Here is an 18,526-nt window from a genome sequence, read left to right on the forward strand (position 1 = left end):
AAAAACAAAGATCTGGTGTGAAAAAGAGACTATAAAAATTATTCTCTAAGTGATTATTTCACACACTTGCACTGTCAGAGAATTATCATGGCACCAAGTCCTTGGTCATTACTGGCTTAAAACGGCAAACAAAGTGGAGCTAAAGCAAGAGAGAATGAAAAAGGCCGTGCATTACATGCGTGTGGCATGTAACGACACTGTCTGCATGCGTTTGTTATGCTAGATTGTATGTTGGCACTGAGGTTGACACGTGTCCATGTAGAAAACAATCAAGCAAAATCTGCACTGAAACATTTAGCACGTACAAATTGTGAAATAAATTCAAAGCAAGCACCTTTTGTTATTGAATTTTCATGCTTACAAACAATTGTTTAGTGTGATGGTCGCCGGTTTGCTGAATAATCACTGGCAGTGTAACAAATTTACACTTAGCGTGTTACTCAAAGTCTAATTTCATTCAAGATAATGTCCGAGTGAAAGTAAAGCCACAACGCAAATTAACTGGGACACATATTCAACTTTTTAGTGTTGTTGCCCTTAATGAGCTGATTAGCTTAGATGGCAACCTGTGCAATAAACGAGTTATCACTCATTAGAACCAAATTTAAGTCCAACCCGCACAAAGCAAGTCAATTTGAGAATCGGAAAGAAAATGGATCCAATTGTGAGATCAGAAAGGTTGGAATGCTAACGATTAGCAGCTTCCTTCTCCATTCAAAAGATGAGTCACTTCAGTTTTATTAAAACAAATAACTTTTGAAATGCGATTGTTACGGTTTCCCCGTCAGACATTCATTTTTTTTGCTTTAGAGGCGCTGGGGTGAAAGGCTGTTTTGTGCTAAACTAGGCTAACTGGCTACAAGCTAACGTCAGTACATATGCTACCGTGTCCTCCCCAAAATGTATTCTTTTAAAGTAGTGATCCCCACTCCACGTATCGCAAGATATCAAAATAGAATACGTAGTTGTACATGCACTCTGTTCTGTGCTAGCAAAATACGTAGAATCGTTTCACTTGAAGCTGCATGTCCACCTTTGAGGACATTTCGCTTTGATAATGCATCATGATATTTTTTTTTTCTTATGTAAAATGCGTGCCTTGGTTCAATAAAGGTTGGGAAACACTGCTTTAAGGGTTGCAAGTTAGCATCCTGCAACAATGGCACCGTTTAAGCGTTCATGAATGACATTGGCACAAAATGAGTCAATCAACATGTTTAGCGCACGCGCTCATCACATCCGACACACCTTCGAGATCCCCAACGGAACTATTTGCTTGACATTCTGTTCAAACAAAGAAAAATGCTCACAGCACGGTAGACATGAAACTCAGGTACGCCTCAGTTGGATTTAACTAGAAGAACAAAACCTCTCTTGCTTTACACGTGTGTATTTTAATGTTGATTGCGATGGTCGTACGAGCCAAGGATTTTTTTAAATTAAGAGCCGTGAATGTTAAAAAAAAAAAAAAAAAAAAGTTGGCTATAGCGTGTTCAAGTCTTGCACCTTTATGAATTGTCGTGGAATGACTCCGCACAGGCTCGTGTTGCTCGATGCCAAGTGTGCCTTAGTGTTCACGAGTGTGTGCTTCAAGTGGGCCAACGGAAAACGATGAGCATTTTTTGCTTGGAGGCGGATGCAAGGCAGAAAAGTTAACCAACGTTTGGACGCTGGCACCTGAGATGGCGTATGATCGGCCCAACAATGTTAAGCTTTTTCCTTTTCTTTTTAAGACTGCAGTGCTCCTCAACTAGTGATGTAAAAATGTGCCCATATGGAAATCAATATCAAATTTCAAGTGTGAAAGTGAGCATGTCAAAACTGGGGTGAGCCGTTGAGGATCCCCCTCGCATGAAAATCAGGGCTGAGGAAGCGTTATCCTAACAGAGCAAAGATGTTAAGCATTTTCTTTCTCCAAATCATCCCTCTGAGGTTGTAGCAGATGCGCTGTTGTTTGTGAGTGCATTTTTAGCATTTCTCTTCAACACATTGTCCGTTATTTAGCAGTATTAATAGTTGACCAAAAACCTTTGGTGAAGAAACTAAACAAAGCACAGAAAGTGTTTTTTTTTTTTTTTTTTTTTTTTTTTTGTGACTTCAGGTCCATGCTGCTGACACCAAGACTTGAGGTTCCTTCATTTTGGTTTCTATGAAAAAGTTCACATGAGTCCTTGGTGGTTCTGGCCCACATCACTTGTTGAGGTTTCCACGGAAACGTTTCGACACTGTGGACTTGTACGCACAATTTCCTGGAGCAGACTTTCCCAAAATGGCCGCCGCTTCCATTCGAATTATCAGAGCTAATTCTCCAAGCTCAACTATTTCATTTTTTTGGGATTGGCTTTCCGTTTCCCAGCTTGGAAGTCTTCTTGTCAGTTTTGGTGACGAATACGTTGCAAAGATGAAAATTGTGACATTGTTTTCTCTTTTTTTGCAGAGCGGTGGTAAGCAGCCAGCTCGGTTTTCTTTTTAAATGTCGTAGTTTGGGTTTTCATTTTATTAGCTTTAATTTTATTGATGCATGGTACCTGGTTTCTGTTTTTTTAAGTATTTATTTATTTTTAAAGTGCTCTAGATCAAACTTGGGTCATGGAGGGCCGCTTCCCTGCCCATTTTCCTAAATCTCTCCTGGTTCAAATGCGCGCGAAACTTGTGAGGCTCCTTCAGAGCTTGCTGACGAGCTGATCATTTGAATCAGATGCGTTGCAGCTGCGAGACATTTGGGAACGGGGCCGTCCAGGACTTGAGTTTCCCACCTGTGCTCTCTAAGACAATTGAGCAGAGACTATAGTGATGTGAAATTTTCAAAGTCCCGCAGCTGAAGTTTGATTCAAAAATCTTTCGACACTTCTATGCAAGAGCGTCACACAATTGTTTTTGTCATGGGCCACATCGTCGTAACGAAGCGCCGATCTGACTGAAGCCAAATTAATTTGTGATTGCTTCTTATTACATTTACGCAACAAATTGATGAATATCTATTTTTGAAATCAGAGGTTTGTCTGTTAAAATATGACGACATTTAATTTCTTTTTCAAAGTTTGACACCTGTGCTTTTATGTGATCTCAGCATTCTCCACAGTGACCAAATCAGTTGAGTTGCGGCGATTGCCGTCTCATTTTTTGCGATTTTACTTGACACTGTTTGGGAAAGCCTGTCCTCGATTGTGGCCGACCGCCTGCGCTCTTCATCGACTAGATTGCAATTTCCATCGAAGCGCCTGGCGAGCTCCTTCGCGTGCCGATCTTCCTCGAAAACTCGTTGGTTTGGGGTGAGACGCGCAATCCCCGCTGTCACTGATGAGCATGTATTTGGGGAGCGAAAGCCACACGGATGCGTCATGATGGCGACAAGTAGAAAGGAAACACCAAAGCCGAATGAGATCAACAAATTCAAAACACAAACATTATATATGCATATAAGATGCATATTAACACACACACACACAAAGCTATACATATATACTGTCTTTTTATATATAAATTTACAAATGACACGCAGAATTAGACAAGATTTTTTTTGTTTGTTTGTTTCGTTTTAGTAATTTATCCCTTGACTGTTTTTGATTGGACTGTTTGAAAATATTCAGCTTGCTGTTTTGTGGGAACAAAGAGATAAAAAGATTGTTTGGAGGGCTGATACCGTGTCAACTTTTTCAGCTACAGCCCCGCATGAGTCTTGTTACGTGCGTGCGTGTATTAATGTGTGTGTGTGTGTGTGTGTGTGTGTGTGCGCGCGCTGATGGAGGACAGCCCAGCTTGATTTAGTTCCAGATCCGCAGGAAACTGTCCCAGGAGCCGGTGCCCACAGCCATGCCGTCCTCCGTCACGCCCAAGCAGCTCACCCTGTTGTCGTGGCCGGCGAGCACGCCTGCGTGTCAACGAGACGCAACAACAAGTCAAGGTGTCGCCATCTTCGAGAACGACACGAAAAGCTACAGCAACAAAGTCAGCCACGTTGAGTCGATCGCATGCCTGCGCTCGGCCACGTAACAAAAGCAACACACGGTAGGCCAAATTCAACTACAACGTTTTCAACAAAGTGTGCTGTCACTTTTTAATTTTAGCTGAAGAATGACAGAACTGTGACAGAAAAATACAAGTTTCATGTTATTCTTTGGCCTTCAACCAAATTTGAGACTGTTCTTTTTTTTTGGATGCGTTTGTATCATTCATTTGTATTTTAATGGACTTCTTTCACCGTTTTTGTAATTTAATTATTGCTATTTTATGTAAAAGCGCTTCGTTACAGCTGCGGCTGTTGTGAAATGCGCTTTATAAATAAAGTTTTATTGTATAAATTGTCTAGCAGGTAAGAAAACACGCTGTTGAAAGAAACTAAGTGCCATCTGAATGTGAGGCCACAAAGACGCTCATCCATTTTGTTGTCGTCCTCTTGTGACTCCACAGAGCATTACAATCATTTCACCCGTAATAATTTGGATCAGATAAAACTTGATACCTTCAATTTCAACATACAAATTGACAAACTGTACTTAAATTGTGCATGGATCTCAATGGCGTTTTTTGAGGTGGCCCCGCCCACTCACCTGCCCGTTCGCCTTTCAGAGTGTCCCAGACGTTGCAGTTGAAGTCGTCGTAGCCAGCCAGCAGCAGACGGCCGCTCTTGGAGAACGCCACGGATGTGATGCCGCAGTTGATGTTGTCATGGCTGTACATCATCAACTCCTGGTCGGCACGCAGGTCGAACAGCCTGCAGGTGGCGTCGTCTGAGCCCGTGCCAAAGGCATTTCCGTTGGGGAAAAACTGCGGCAAGGACCAAAACAGGAGAAATCAAATGACGACGAGATTCGTTTTCTTTTTCTTTCCGAGACACTTGCTTTTGTACTTTCAATGTCGCACGAGACAAAGTGTCGATATCCTGATCATCTTTGGTAGATCACATGGACTTGGGTTTATAAATAGCTCGCATGCCGAAAAAGAGAAGGCACCCCTGCTCTAGAGTGCCCTCTAGTGGCTGTCGGTGAAATTATTGATTTTTATTAAATGTATTTATTTTTTTGACGGAGAAGTCGCAGGACCAGCCAACCTATGAAAAAAAAGTGTCACTTACAGACCGAGAAATACGCTCGCCATGTTCGTTTTAGGGGCGATCCTTAGATCCTAACCCTAAACTTTTTTGCGGCCTTTTAATTCCCAAGGACTTTTTGTTCAAAACATTGTCAACAGTACGTTTTGGAAAAACCTTTCTGCCTTTGGCTAATTGTTCTTATCTTAAATCTGATAGACTTATTTTTGCGAATCGCGTTAGTTCACCCATCGTGACCGAAAGTGATGTTATGTTATGTAGCTATCCCGTGACGGAAGTACTGATTGAAACGAGCACTCTTAAAGCTGATGATCATCTCAGGCTATCAAAAAAAAAAAAGAAAATGCCGTTTTGACTCACAGTGACAGCGTTGATGTCGGACACGTGGCCAGTGAAAGACTGCCTGCACATGGCGTCACGAATGTCCCACAGCTTGGAGGTGGCGTCGCAGGCACCAGACACAAAAGTCTTGTAGTCCGGACTGAGGGACAAGCTCATCACATCCCCCGTGTGGCCAGTGAAGGTAGTGGCCTGCTGGCCCGTCTCGATGTCCCACAACGCGCTGGAAGGTTGAGAGGCGTCATGATTGCGCAATGAATATTCATTCATTCAATGACTAAAGCGAACTTCACAAGAAGGACGGGACGGGTGAATGTTGAAGTTTGAGTTTTAAGAATGAAATTGAATTTCATCTTTGAGACTGCTCACAATTGTGTGGGCTGGACATTTGGTGGAAAACATTGATTGGTTGTTGTGCAGCCTATCAGCTCACGGGATAAATCCACTCATGCTCTCATTGGTCCATCTCACGGCCGGAAATCAATCACACGCGTCTTGTTTGAGTGCCCACAAAGTCGCCGAGTCAATTCATCTCTTTCCGCAATGTGGCTGTGTTTTGTCAATTCATTTTTTTTTTTGCTTTCGTAGCAGGTAATAATAATAATAATAATAATAATAATAATATTCCCTTTATTAGTCCCACAATGGGGAAATTCGAGCCTCCTGGGGAGACTGGGTCCTGAACGCGGCGCCTTAGACCACTCGGCCATCCTGGCAGCCAAAGGCAGGTACCTAACGTACGTAAATATTTTTGTAAACACCATTAGTCTAACGACAATCTATCGACTTGTCTGTTTCATCTCCACTTTGTAAAATGCCGCACAGCATTTCATACTCAGTTGTTTTACATGGCCTTCCATCAAAAGTAAATTCACGTGTTGAAATTGAGGACAAAGACGCACACTCACCAGGTGGTGTCGCCAGAGCTGGTCAGTATCTGGTTGTCATCCAAAAAACGACAACAGGACAAATAACCTGAAAGAAGAAAGATCCATGCATCACTTTTGGAACTAGTCAACACGATTCGAGAAGTCTTTCTCCACATGGACCAATTTCGCACGTTCTTTCACCGCAATTTGCTCCGCGCACCTGTATGACCCGGCAGCTCGCGAGTGACACGCACGCTGCCCTCGCGAGTCTTCAGGCTGTATATGGAGCAGATGTTGTCCAGGCCACCACAGGCCACGTAGTTGCCAGAGGGAGCATAAGCGCATGTCATCACCCAGGAAGACCGCAGAGGGATGGCATGCATCTGTGGAGAGCCTTTTCATGATTAACCAACGCTGCTGCCTGACAATTTGTTTAAGGCACACACCGAAAAAGGCTTTTCTAGATGAACCGTTTACTGTGACAGGTGATTTTTCTGACCTTATTTGTGGTGTAACTGTCCCAGATGATTAGTTTTCCATCTTGCGAGGCACTGACAAGAAGCCTGAAAAAGACAAAAAAGAGATGAGGCGCGGTGTGCATGCGTGACACGTTCATCGGACGATGATGCATGCGTGTGGTGCTTTCAAAGCGATGACAGGCAGCCGCCGTGCGTGTTCTGTCGTGGATCAAATTGAAGGTGGACTGACAAAAGGGCATCCTCATCTTGTGCTCAGTCTTGAATTGTCCTGCTTCATGTCAAATTTGTCACGATGCACACATTTTATTACGTGACAATCTTGATGGGGGGGGACAAAGAAACTGCAAATATGAGAAATCTCGAGAAAACAAAATGAGAAGAGTGAGGAGAGAATTCAACGACACGGCCATGTAGAAGTAGCGCAAATGCCGAAACACCCCGAGCACATGTTTCCTGCTCTCGAGGGACAGGCGGCGGCTTGATGGGGATGCGCCACGATCAAGCAGGGAGCCGCCGAGCACAATTGGCCGCAGCGGTGAACAAAATCAACTCCCTGCTGGATCACACTAAGTTGTCATGGCAACCATTCAAATGATGTTCAAAATAGTTAGTACATCTGCCTGAGATCAAAAGGTTAAGGTTGTGGAATTCCCCCCAAAATCTAAACTGTTGCCGGGTCTTCATGCAAATGTAAAAAAAAAAAATCATTCTTGGTGCAGTTTGCATGCTTTTTATGCTGTGCAAAATCCACGAGCGCAGCCACATTGGAAAAGTTGTCAAACTGCATCTTGAAGGTGGAATTCAACAAGCTGGGTTTGATGCCGCCGCAAACAACATCCGTGTGATCGGAATGAGAGTGCAAGTCTGTGCTAACGCACGCCAAGTCCAGGTGGCATTCACATATTAGTCGTATTAGTAGTAGCAGCCAAATAAAGTCCCACACCTGGGACTGCCGTCACTGGCCCAGTGCGTCGCGTTGGGAGACAAAAGAAACATTTAAGACACACACGACACGCAGAAAGTTGTTGGCACTTGACTCCACACAATCGCCTTGAGTTCAAACGAACAAGGTTTGCTAAAGCAAATATTTGCTACCTGGAGTCGCTCCCCCAGTGCATTGCATAAATCTTGGCCAGGTGGCCCCTGAGAGTGCGTCTCGTCCGCATCTGGATCCGGCCCACCGAGTCCAGACCGGCTGTGATCTGCCAAAACACAGGAAGGCGTGTCAGTGCTCACACACACACACCATATCTGTCAACAATCATGTGAAACGCACAAAGATAATCTCAAGCATCTTCACAAAAATCATCGGAAAACATGACTTGAAATAATTGCAAATCACAACCCAGTAATTGAGCATCCCGTTTTTGCACCGCTACATTGCGCGCACCTTGGAATGTCCAAAATTGGAAATTCTTCTAGACGGGAAATGTGTGAGCCACAAAATTCATATTTTCCAACCGGTTGGACATTTGCATACAGACCAAAGTTTTTGGGGGAAAAAACTCAAAAGTCCCCAAAAAATTCATTTCCAATCAAGTCAAACCAAAATCACGCACAATCAACGTTACGCAAGACTTTAAGCTCAGTGAGGATTGAGTTTTTCTCTCCGTCGTTCATTCTGCTGCGACGATTGCGACTTACGAACATCGTCAATGAAGACTTGAATAGAAGAGATATAAATGCCAAAACAATCGAAAGACCAGATTGGAGTTTGCAAATGGACAATGTAGCGTGAACACAAAATCCTCGGAGCGCTTTTGATTTGTCCAACAAGAAACAAAACGTTTACAAATTGTTCAAGTGGAGCCATACGAGCGTGACTTCTCTCATTTAGAGAGAACAAATTGATTTATCGCCTCGTTAATTTTTTTATTTTTTTTTCTAAACCCAACCTGCGCTTCTTTTGGATGCCACCGTGAAATCGAAAATGTATACAATGCGTCTATATTATGAACACTCAAGCGGCATCGTTTTGAGGGACAGTGTTGACTTTCATTTAATTCCGCTTCAGGCCGAAAGTTGTCATTTGCGCTGATGGGACAAATTCAGCATGGCAATGACATGACATCATCATTAGAAGACCTTTGCGCGCATGCGTGTCACATCACGTACGTGTCGCATTTGTGTTGGGACCACGACGACGGAACAAAAGTCCCGAATTGCAATCACGTGATCGGAAAATGCCCAATATTTTTTTCTCTCTCAGTGTGAGATTTTTCCCCCACACTTGAATTAAAGATTTTTATTGAGTAAAGTTCATGTCTAGAGTGACGCACCTGTGACAATGTCGAGTCACTGCAGGCTTTCCTGGCATCCTGCAGGGAACAAACAAAAAAATACTTTTGAAAGAGCAGCACGTGCACGGCGCGTTCCAAAAAAAAAAAACGGGAGACAAACGTGGCGTGTTTCACTGGCTCATCTCAAAGTGTTTGCGTCATAACTTCCAGTGAGCGGACAGTCGCTCACGTGTGCACATTGACGACGCACGCACATTCAGCAGGGGTGCAGAAGGGGTACTACTTGGGGGGCGGTGTTGACGCGTGTGTGGTCACCTCCACCCAACGTTATCGTACCCGGATGTGATTGCGTAGCTGATCTGCCTCCTGCCGCAACTGTTCCAGCTCACTCATGGCGCCTCCGATGTGTTCAGGTCCCAATCCACAGCAAATGCTGACTGAGCGACGAATACGCACGCACTCTCACATACACGCTCACACAAACAGACACTCTCTCCCCACCTGACTCCTGGAAGAAAAACAATTCAATTCAATTCAGCAGCGAGAGGGCCAGTCACTTCCAACAAACATATTTCATAATTCGGAATCCTGTTTGGGGAGCAGCAAAGGGTGGAGCAGGGCTGAAGCCCGGTGGGGGGCAGGGGCCAAGGGGTTGGGGGGCTGGTTCTTCAAATACCCCCAGCATGGTTCAAAAAAATCCCATCTGAGCCACACTCTGACCTTTAAGACACACTGAGCCGTTTGCATTGTTGCGCACTATCGTACAAGTTGGCCTGCAACACAGAAACTTCTTTTTCCATCTCGCTCTTCCGTCGAGGAAAAAAAAAAAAAAAAAAGCACTAACTTGGCAAATTTGTCTCACGGTTGTAACAGCGGCGGTGAGATGCCGGGAGCGGAAGGGCATTCGTCAATGAAGGCAAGAATTTCCACCGATCGGCTCAGCAGTCAGTTTGCATATTTTGTCTTCATTTGCCGAGTCACAACGTTTCCTTTTTATCTGTGGGGGGGGCGCCACATATGGATGTTGCATCCACTAAGCCGCTACCAGTCAATATGTAACCAATTTTCTGCACCGAGATTCTGCTCAACTCCACGTGTGCGTCTGCCATCGCTTTCCTTTTTGGCACGATACTTTAAATACTCAAGTACCAAAAGAATTATTAAGTTTCCAAATTGACCGTATTGGGTTCAGAAGAATCAACATTTTTGGCATTCTCGATCCCCCGCACAGCAAAACGCTCGATGCTGATGCAATTTCATTTCCGACACGAGGACACGCCAGCTGCCGTTAGCACGCACACACGACTATGTTCGTCAATGGAACCTCACACGCGTTTTGTGGTACGCTAAAATATTGGAGCATCGACTGTGGACGATGGCGGCGTTAGTCAGCAAATTCATGTTTATTAAAAACCAAAGCAGCATTTTTGGCTACGCGCAATTGACAGCGAACAGCAACAGCACGTGCGCTCGAGTGTTGCAGTTTGAAATTCGGACATTCGAGTTCTCAAAGTAACAACATGACTCATTTGATGATGACAACACTCAACAATAAATTTTAAGAATTTCTTTTTTTTTTTTGAGGTAGGGTGGTCGCATTTTGTTTAGACTACGTTATCAGAAATCCCGTTATTGTCATTGTGCTCAGTGTGCAACGAGATTAGAGAGCTCCCCTCTGCAGTGTAATACAACAAGTATTTAATATATAAATTAGATTAATTAAAGATTAAATAATTAAATAGAAAAATATGAAATTGGATAAATAAAAAGACATTACGTGGCAGTTCTACAAGGTAAGGGTAGTTGCGTGTGAGAGTTCAGCATGGAGACTCGATAAGCAAAATTATTACACGTGTTGCGTTTGTGACGAGCGCACGAGACAAGCGTGGCAGAAAATCAAATGGAAATCAGTAACTGAAAACCGAATCGAAGTTTGAGTGAATCATTACTCAAATCCCACTTTTTACCTCTTTTCCTTCTCGTTGTATGGCAGGCAAAAATTGTTAAACGTTGGCCAAAATGCTTAAGATTTATGTTGCTGCTCAGTTAACAACTTAAATAAAAAAATTAATGAATAAATAAATTTAAAAAAATAAAAAAATGTGCCCGAGATGGCTTCATTTCATGTTTCTCCTGATTGTGTGAAATCTAACACTGGGACGGTGTTGAATACGCGTTGTGGTCACGCAGTTGGTTGATTGGTAGGACGTCCGTGTGTCAATTTGCGTGCACGTAGGCGCTTTCTTGACCTTGGGGAGCCCGAATGTGGGTCACGCAGCACTTAGAAACTCGCCCCGGATTAAATTTTCACTTGCATTTTCTATAATTCAACAATTACACTTGGTGGAAAGCCAGCAAATGTCAAGACGGAGACGTTTATTTCAAATCATTACTTCTGAACCAAGCCAAATTATTGACACGCAAGCTGCCATAACTTCTTCTTGGAACACATGAGCGCCTCTCTATTTTTTTTTCCACTTCAAGAGGTATCAGACTGAAATGACACATCTGAATTGACCAGCCAGGATATTCAAAAAGATTCAAGGTTTACAAGGAAATCCAAGTCCACGGAGGTGTGGCTGTGTTTTGCAAGGTGGTGGCCACAAGAAATACTGCCACATGCGCACAGGCCTTCTTCGCTTTGTGAGGACGCGGCCAGTGACACTCCCTAAGACTAATATTTCAACAGAATAAAAAGGGAAAAAAAAGGCACAATGAGGACGCCATTCCATTTGGACGCACAAACGGTTCTTTCCCTGTCGCCGATACAAACGTAGTCGACGTAGCGCAGACGTGCCGCTCTCGATGTAGCATCAATGCGGAGTGACGTCGTCGTGTCTGCATTTGAAAATGACAGCAACAAACCAAGTGGCACTTCTGCACCGGGAGAAAGAACTCGCAACTTGTCACAAGATGTTACGACGACGGCGCTAAATCGATGAATGAATACCATCTTGACAAATGCTGACATCAATTTGCGAGTGTCGCACGGCTGCAACACGAGTGAGCTGACTAACGTAGTGGAGCACGTAAACGGCAGAACACGCAGATTGTAAACGCATGGAAAAAAAATCCTCGTTGGGAACGATTTCAATTGAGATGGCAAACATGGAAAAGCGGCTCATGAGAATGAAAAATGTCGCTCGCTCACAAATGTGAACGTACGACGTGGAATGAAAATGAGAAACAAAGTTTACACAATTGTAAGCGAATATACTTCTGAATAGTATAGTGTGCATTTGTGTTCACCCCCCCAGTACGCCGATACCCGAAAATCAAAACCAGGGCAATTAAATGTCATCTAAATCCACCGGTGAGTGGTTTACTTTCAGCATAAATGTCTTGCTGGTTTGTTAGTGAACAACACAATTCGGAATTAAAGAAACACCCAGAAAGGGGCTAAAATAAAAGGTAATTGCAGCCATAGAGTGGCACCGCCAGTTATTTGCCTTCCTAAAAATAAGAGGTGCCTCTTTCAGGTGCGCTAAATGGAAATTCATGGCGGCAATGCCGAAAATATCGCTGAATTTATTGCCATTTGGAAAAGTTCAAAACAAATACGGCAGATTGGGTATCTTGTGCGTGTCCTCAAGTAAAGAAAGAAGCAAAAGACGATTTTTGTGCGGTCGTTCACATTGTTAATTGCGATCGGCGTGGATCTGATGTGTGACGCAAAAGTGAGAAGAGACGACGTCACTCACAGCGTCACATAGATGCGGACGCAGCAACTCACGCTTGTGTCGCATTTCTCTTTTACAATCAAAGTCCGCAAGATTACAATCGACTAGTTTGAAAAAAAAATAAAAATTTAAGGAGAGAGATTTATTTTTTGGAGCAAACTTTCAACTGCTGCCACCGCACAGAATGGTGACATTCGGAACATTAAGAGTCATGTGACCTGTCCTCAGACTGAGGTGGCATGGCAAAAAAGTAAATTACTTCCATACGTATCCAATCTAGGACCACGTATGTCAGATTGGAAAAACTAAATCTAAATTGAGTCGTTCAGATGGTCACTTAAAAAAAAAAAGGTAAAGAAAGACAAGTCACAAAAAACCAAACTGATTTGGGTCACGTTTGGCTGCAGTCTGAACACAGCCTTAAATAGACCAACAGTTGAACCTTATTTCGGTCCGCCATCCTTTTCCTGAGAAGCAACATCAAGATCTTTGAGTCAGTCCCGACGACCAAGTAGCAATTCACAAACGTCTGCAAAAACTGGTGCCACGAGCGCAAATCAAGCAGATGTGGACAAACATGTTCCAACAACCGGTTCTTGACGCCGCCAAACATTCAGAGAATGCAAGAAATGCGCAGCAATGCGCTTGTAGCTTCGAGTCCATTTTCCGGTAAGGCGACTTGCTGCTTCTCGCAAGTCATTATGTGCCTGTGAACTTTACGGTGCGTAAAGTCAACACACCTCAAATTATACAAGTCGTTTGCGTTTCATCACTCCAAACACAAAACAATAATCCACGTAGAGTTCCTAATCAAATATTTGATCCCAGTCAGTGACGGCGTAACGGTACATTTGCCTGACTCACGTGCATGCAGCGTAAGTTCCTTTGGAGATGGTGGTTTGTCACGGGTCGAAAAGTGCCACGTGACTGGTTGGTGACCAGTACGGTCGTGTAGTGAGCGTAGCCTGCCTGTGGTGGGATAGGCTCCTGTGCCACACCACGCCACGCCACGCCACGCCACCCTGAACTGGAGAACCGCTATCAACAATACATTTTCGTGCGCATAAAAAGTCATCAAAGCTCAAATCAATCTCAATCTGCAGATTTCCCTCATTTGGGCGACGAACCCGATCTTGCCCACCAATCTCATCTCCCTTTGCAGAGAACTGAAAAAGTCAGCCAATGTCCCCTTTGGCCCAAGAGAACGGCTGTGTGCTTTTCAACAAATAATTAACAATTCCAAATAAGAGGGAAAATAATTTGTCTCCGTCCTGTGAAAAACACACGTCCAATTTTGTCACTTTTTTTTTTATCTTCATGTTAATGGGATGTCTAACGCAGAAACTCCATGAACATAAAAACAAAACAATTGAAAAATGAATGTTCCCGGGACAGTGACAATATGCTCACTTCAAGCCGTTTATTTCTCGCGCTCAGGTGACGTTAACTGCAAAATTGACTATGATAAAAGAAACAAAGAAAGTCTTCTAGCGTCATGCAGAAGGACAGACAGGCTAACAAATGGCCCACCTGTTCCCAAAAAACACCACAAGATGGCAGCAAAGCCCTCCGTAAAGCAACTCAACTCACTTAAACTTAGTTGCCTGGCAAAAAGTGCCCACAAAATGTTGCCTCAAAAATTTGAGAAGGCCTTCGTATCAGCACTTCAAGACAGGCATCAGCCTCAACGTGCTCCCTCTGTAGATGCTCGTTCATCACGGCCGAGCTGCTGTGAAACGGAGCTTGGCATTGCATGAAGTTATTTTTGGCAAACTTTCGCACTTTGTTGTTAATAGTAACCCGATTTAGCCATAAACCTTTATTACCCACAATGCTTCTGTTTTAGGTCACGGCCGACCCGGATTAGCACCTATGCGCATGTGTGTTGCGCACAAGACATTGGGCGTGTGCAGTTTGTTTACAGCATTGACATAAGAGCGGCTCCAGTTAACATGGCGTTGGAAATCGATTCTTCTTTTTTTTTTTTTTTTTTTACATCGACGCATAAGCAGCTTAATTTGATATTGATTTTTGATGAATATTTATATTCCACGAAATACAGTAATCTTAACTTGAATGCTGCGCTGCATTTTATCCAAAGCACGTTGTTGTTATTGTGCGAGGCCAAAGTTGAGCCATGATGACGTCCACGAGAGTGCGTTGTCATCTTCATGTGTTTAAAAGAAGTGCGAATAAAGAAGAACGCGACAACAAAGAAGACAACGAACAAGAAACGGCGTATGACAGTAACTTCGGCTTAGCACAACAACAACGACACGAGTTCAAAAACTGCATTAACGCACCAGGAATGCACCTATAGCAAAAATGCACCGCAACAGTCGAGTTAAGGGAAGGCAACTTCAGGATCAATATGAAATCTTTAACTTAGTTAGTCGGCAACATTCCATCGTAAAAGATCACGTTCCTCTCACAACCTGCAACTCTGTATTCAATCTTCAGTTTCTATCTACAAAGTTGCATTTTTCAGTTTGACAAATATTTAGAAGGTTTGGAACCATGTTGGTGGTGGGGGGGGGGTCTAAACGGTATAATAGAGACATAAATCCAATACAAAATAAAAATCCCTACTTTGCAGTTTTCCACTTTTTGCGCAGGTTCTGTTTCCAATTAACAGCGAAAACGAGGGATTACTCTAGTGTGCAGATCGTTTTTAAAAACGGAAATTTTTTACACCCGGGATTATTTTAAAATACATTCAGGCCGGACCGATTTAGATTTTTTTAGGCTGATATGAAATATTGATTACCGATTAATTAAAAATGATCAAATACATAAAGTTTTTTTTCCTCCCACCCCAATGCATTTCAATGGTCATCAATTATACGCGGATTTTTGCTATTCACGTGCGATCCTGGTCTTTCCTGTGAACAAATAAAAAAAAAAAATATCATTCTTTTCAGCCCCTAGAATGCACTGCATGAGGCAATCGATTTATGTGATGAAGTCATGAGGACATTAATCCTTGTCATGTGCGTGTTTGTGTTACTAGTAGTTAATTTGGCATATATTTACATTTCAGTTTTTATTTGATCATTTATCATTTTATTTTAAACAAATAGTGGCTTAAGGTTGTGTGAAAAATTGTGATGTCCAGGTCAATTCCTTGCACAACTTGCACTGCTCACATAAACATTGCTGGTAAAAATGCATGTTTTGCTTTGTTTGGCATTACCTAACCAATTATACATTGATAATTTCATGATAAATATTTAACTATAAAAGGTTATGGAATAGATTGCTGGAAATAGAGCACATAAAAGGTCACAATAAAAATTAAATCGGCAGACATCAGCCGCTTGATACGGCCATAGTCAGCCGGCCTGATTATTTGGCCATCAGAAGCACTGTTTCATTGTTGTTGGTGGTATTTTATAGATGCAAAAGACCGTTCAGATGTTGAAAATGACTCATATCAAAATCACTTTTGTGCACATCACATCTTTGTGCAGAACATCTTCACAAGAAGCATTTTTTTTGTGCTTTTTTTAACTGGGGAGAAACTAAAGCAGGTTTTGCTGCTGATTACTAAAAAGATCCGACTCTCAATATAATACATTTTAATGTGTGGCTGGAACGGATTAACGCCATATTGATTTGTTTCTATGGACAAATAAGATTTTAGATAAAAGTGTTTTGAGTCGAGTGTGGAAGTCAAGGTACCACTGCACAGGCTATTTTCTTTGCCACTTGTGGAGAATCTTGACAACAGAACGATTGAAAATGACGAATTGTTCCTTCGGAGTAAGATGAACAACTTACTCACTAATGCTCAGACTTTGAAAGCTGTAAATCAAGGAACATGCAATTAAAAGGCTGCAATTGACCTAGTAGCCAGAAACAAAATAGTTATTAGAATTCCCTAATCCAAGTAAGACATTACAAAAAAAAAAAAAAACTCGGTCACGCTAGCAGTGGCCGCTTGGAAGGATGGCGGCGGCGTGTTGAACCCGTTTGGAAGAAAAATAAATAAAATAAAATAAAATTGTCCCAATCAAAATATGCAGCAAATAACAAAGCTGGAATCGGACCGCCTCGATTGCTATGACGCCAAGAAAGACATTTTAGAGGAAGGAAGTGCGGACATTTACGTCAAGTGTCACTCGATTTATTTTTTTTAATTGACGAGTGTTTAAAAAAAAACAACAACAACAAAAAAACGTTTTTGTTTCGCTTTATGACAACATGAAAGTGGCGCGAAGAAAAAAAGCAGGAAACAAAACACGTCGTTGGGAGACACATCACGTCCTTACCTGAAAATGAGCTTTTTTTTTGTTTCTTCCCCTCCCGCTTACAATCGTGCCCTTGTCACGCCGGTCACAAGATGATCCGTCCGAGCCGAGATGGAGCTTGTGTTGGGCAAATGTTGGCAAATTTCCTGGCTACGAGGTGGCCACATTTGGCAAATTGTTCTCCAAGCAAGCTAATCACCACACCCATGAAAGTGGGAACATGGCAACAGCCTACGCCGAAGGGGTGCGTTGGGTTCAATTAGGGCTCGAGCTTTCCCCCAACGAATAGAACCCATCAGAAATCGTCAATACTCCCAATTTTTAAAGTCATGACTCTTTTATCGTGGGTTAATTTCAATAAAAATCAGTCCCTGTAACGTTTGAAAAAAGCCTAAAAATTAAAGCATTCCCTGTTCGCAAATGGTACAGTCTGCTCGCTCCCCGACTGAAAAGGGAAGCGACCAGGATACAGGAAGCAAAATGTTAAATCTACAAAACTATTAAAAAAAAATCTACAAAACTGGTTACTGAGTCAAGTTGAAACACGGATTTGTTTAAATACTGACAAGACACTTAACTTATTGATTCAATCAGAGCTGAAGAAAGTGCGGCACTTATCTAAATTTTCCCCAAAAGACAACAAATACACACATATATACATATACAAATACGTATATATATATAAATATACGTATATATATATATACAAATATACGTATATATATATATATATATGTATGTATATGTATGTATATGTATATATGTATGTATATATGTCGGATGGCCAAATATTTGGTTTTGACTCACACAGTTGTGCCAAATCTCACAATGACAAATGACGGCCAGCTTGCATCTGGCTCATCGAAAGAGATTTCTTTCTATTACATTGGGATGAATTTTTAATGAGGCCAATGAAAGGTAGCAGTGGCGTAGTCTGTTCCATATCTCTGCACGAGCGATAATCAATGCAGAGAAGATGACGTTGCCCAGCATTTGGTTTCCTTTCGAAGTGGCATGGGGTCAGATTAATTCGAATTGAATTCACACCCAGCAGTAGTTTAGGCGTGTCCAACTCATTTGCCTCCAAATACACAATGACAATTAGTGACGTACTGTGTGCGGCAGCTTTGTTACGAAGCTAGCAATCTTTTTTTTTATAATGCTTACTTGTGAATTAACAAAAAGACCAATAAAAACGTCTTATCCCCAAATATTAGTCATCACGAATTCTAAGCCTGCAAGTATGCGCACTGATAAAAGCAAGCAAGACCAAGCAGCAACCCTGTCAGGCCTTAGTGCCAAATTCTTAGAGTCTTTCAGATCAGACGTGAAGTTGCTCAACACAAGATGACAACAACATGATGCAATCACAGTTTGCCAGTAATTCAATTCTTGCAGCGCAAGGGCGCTTACGTATTTTTCATCAGAAAATTATCTAAGGAAAAGAATACACAACAGGTTGGCGCCCCTGCTTTTTATTCATTTAGATTTGGTGAAAAGCGGCTGAATGTTTCAGCCAACTGAGATTCAGAGTCAGTGTCCAAAGGTGCATCTTTGCCCAATCAGGTCCCCCGGTCCATTGCTTGGCAACCAAAAGGGGAGGGGGCAGATTGATTCTA

At 42.5% G+C, this 18,526-nt stretch overlaps 1 protein-coding gene across 2 annotated transcripts; it reads right to left on the bottom strand.

Moving 5' to 3' along the window:
- Positions 1–3,455: 3,455 nt before the first annotated feature.
- LOC148325123 (guanine nucleotide-binding protein subunit beta-4-like) lies at positions 3,456–17,134 on the bottom strand. Of its 2 annotated transcripts, XM_088312684.1 has the most exons (11): positions 16,929–17,134; positions 9,314–9,485; positions 9,017–9,055; positions 7,833–7,939; positions 7,681–7,695; positions 6,758–6,821; positions 6,479–6,641; positions 6,298–6,364; positions 5,411–5,612; positions 4,551–4,767; positions 3,456–3,871 (listed from the first exon to the last, which is right to left on the bottom strand). In XM_088312684.1, exons 2-11 carry the CDS (start codon positions 9,368–9,370, stop codon positions 3,765–3,767), a joined length of 1,038 nt encoding a protein of 345 aa, XP_088168810.1. In that variant the 5' UTR covers positions 9,371–9,485; positions 16,929–17,134; the 3' UTR covers positions 3,456–3,764. The 2 variants fall into 2 exon arrangements, with proteins under 2 accessions (XP_088168810.1, XP_088168811.1); XM_088312685.1 differs by lacking the exon at positions 7,681–7,695 and having other exon boundaries at positions 16,929–17,133.
- Between the last annotated feature and the right edge of the window lie 1,392 nt (positions 17,135–18,526).

Source organism: Idiotropiscis lumnitzeri, chromosome 13 (assembly GCF_059441095.1).
Source record: "Idiotropiscis lumnitzeri isolate Australia: NSW breed Sydney's pygmy pipehorse chromosome 13, RoL_Ilum_1.0, whole genome shotgun sequence".
NCBI lineage: Eukaryota > Metazoa > Chordata > Actinopteri > Syngnathiformes > Syngnathidae > Idiotropiscis > Idiotropiscis lumnitzeri.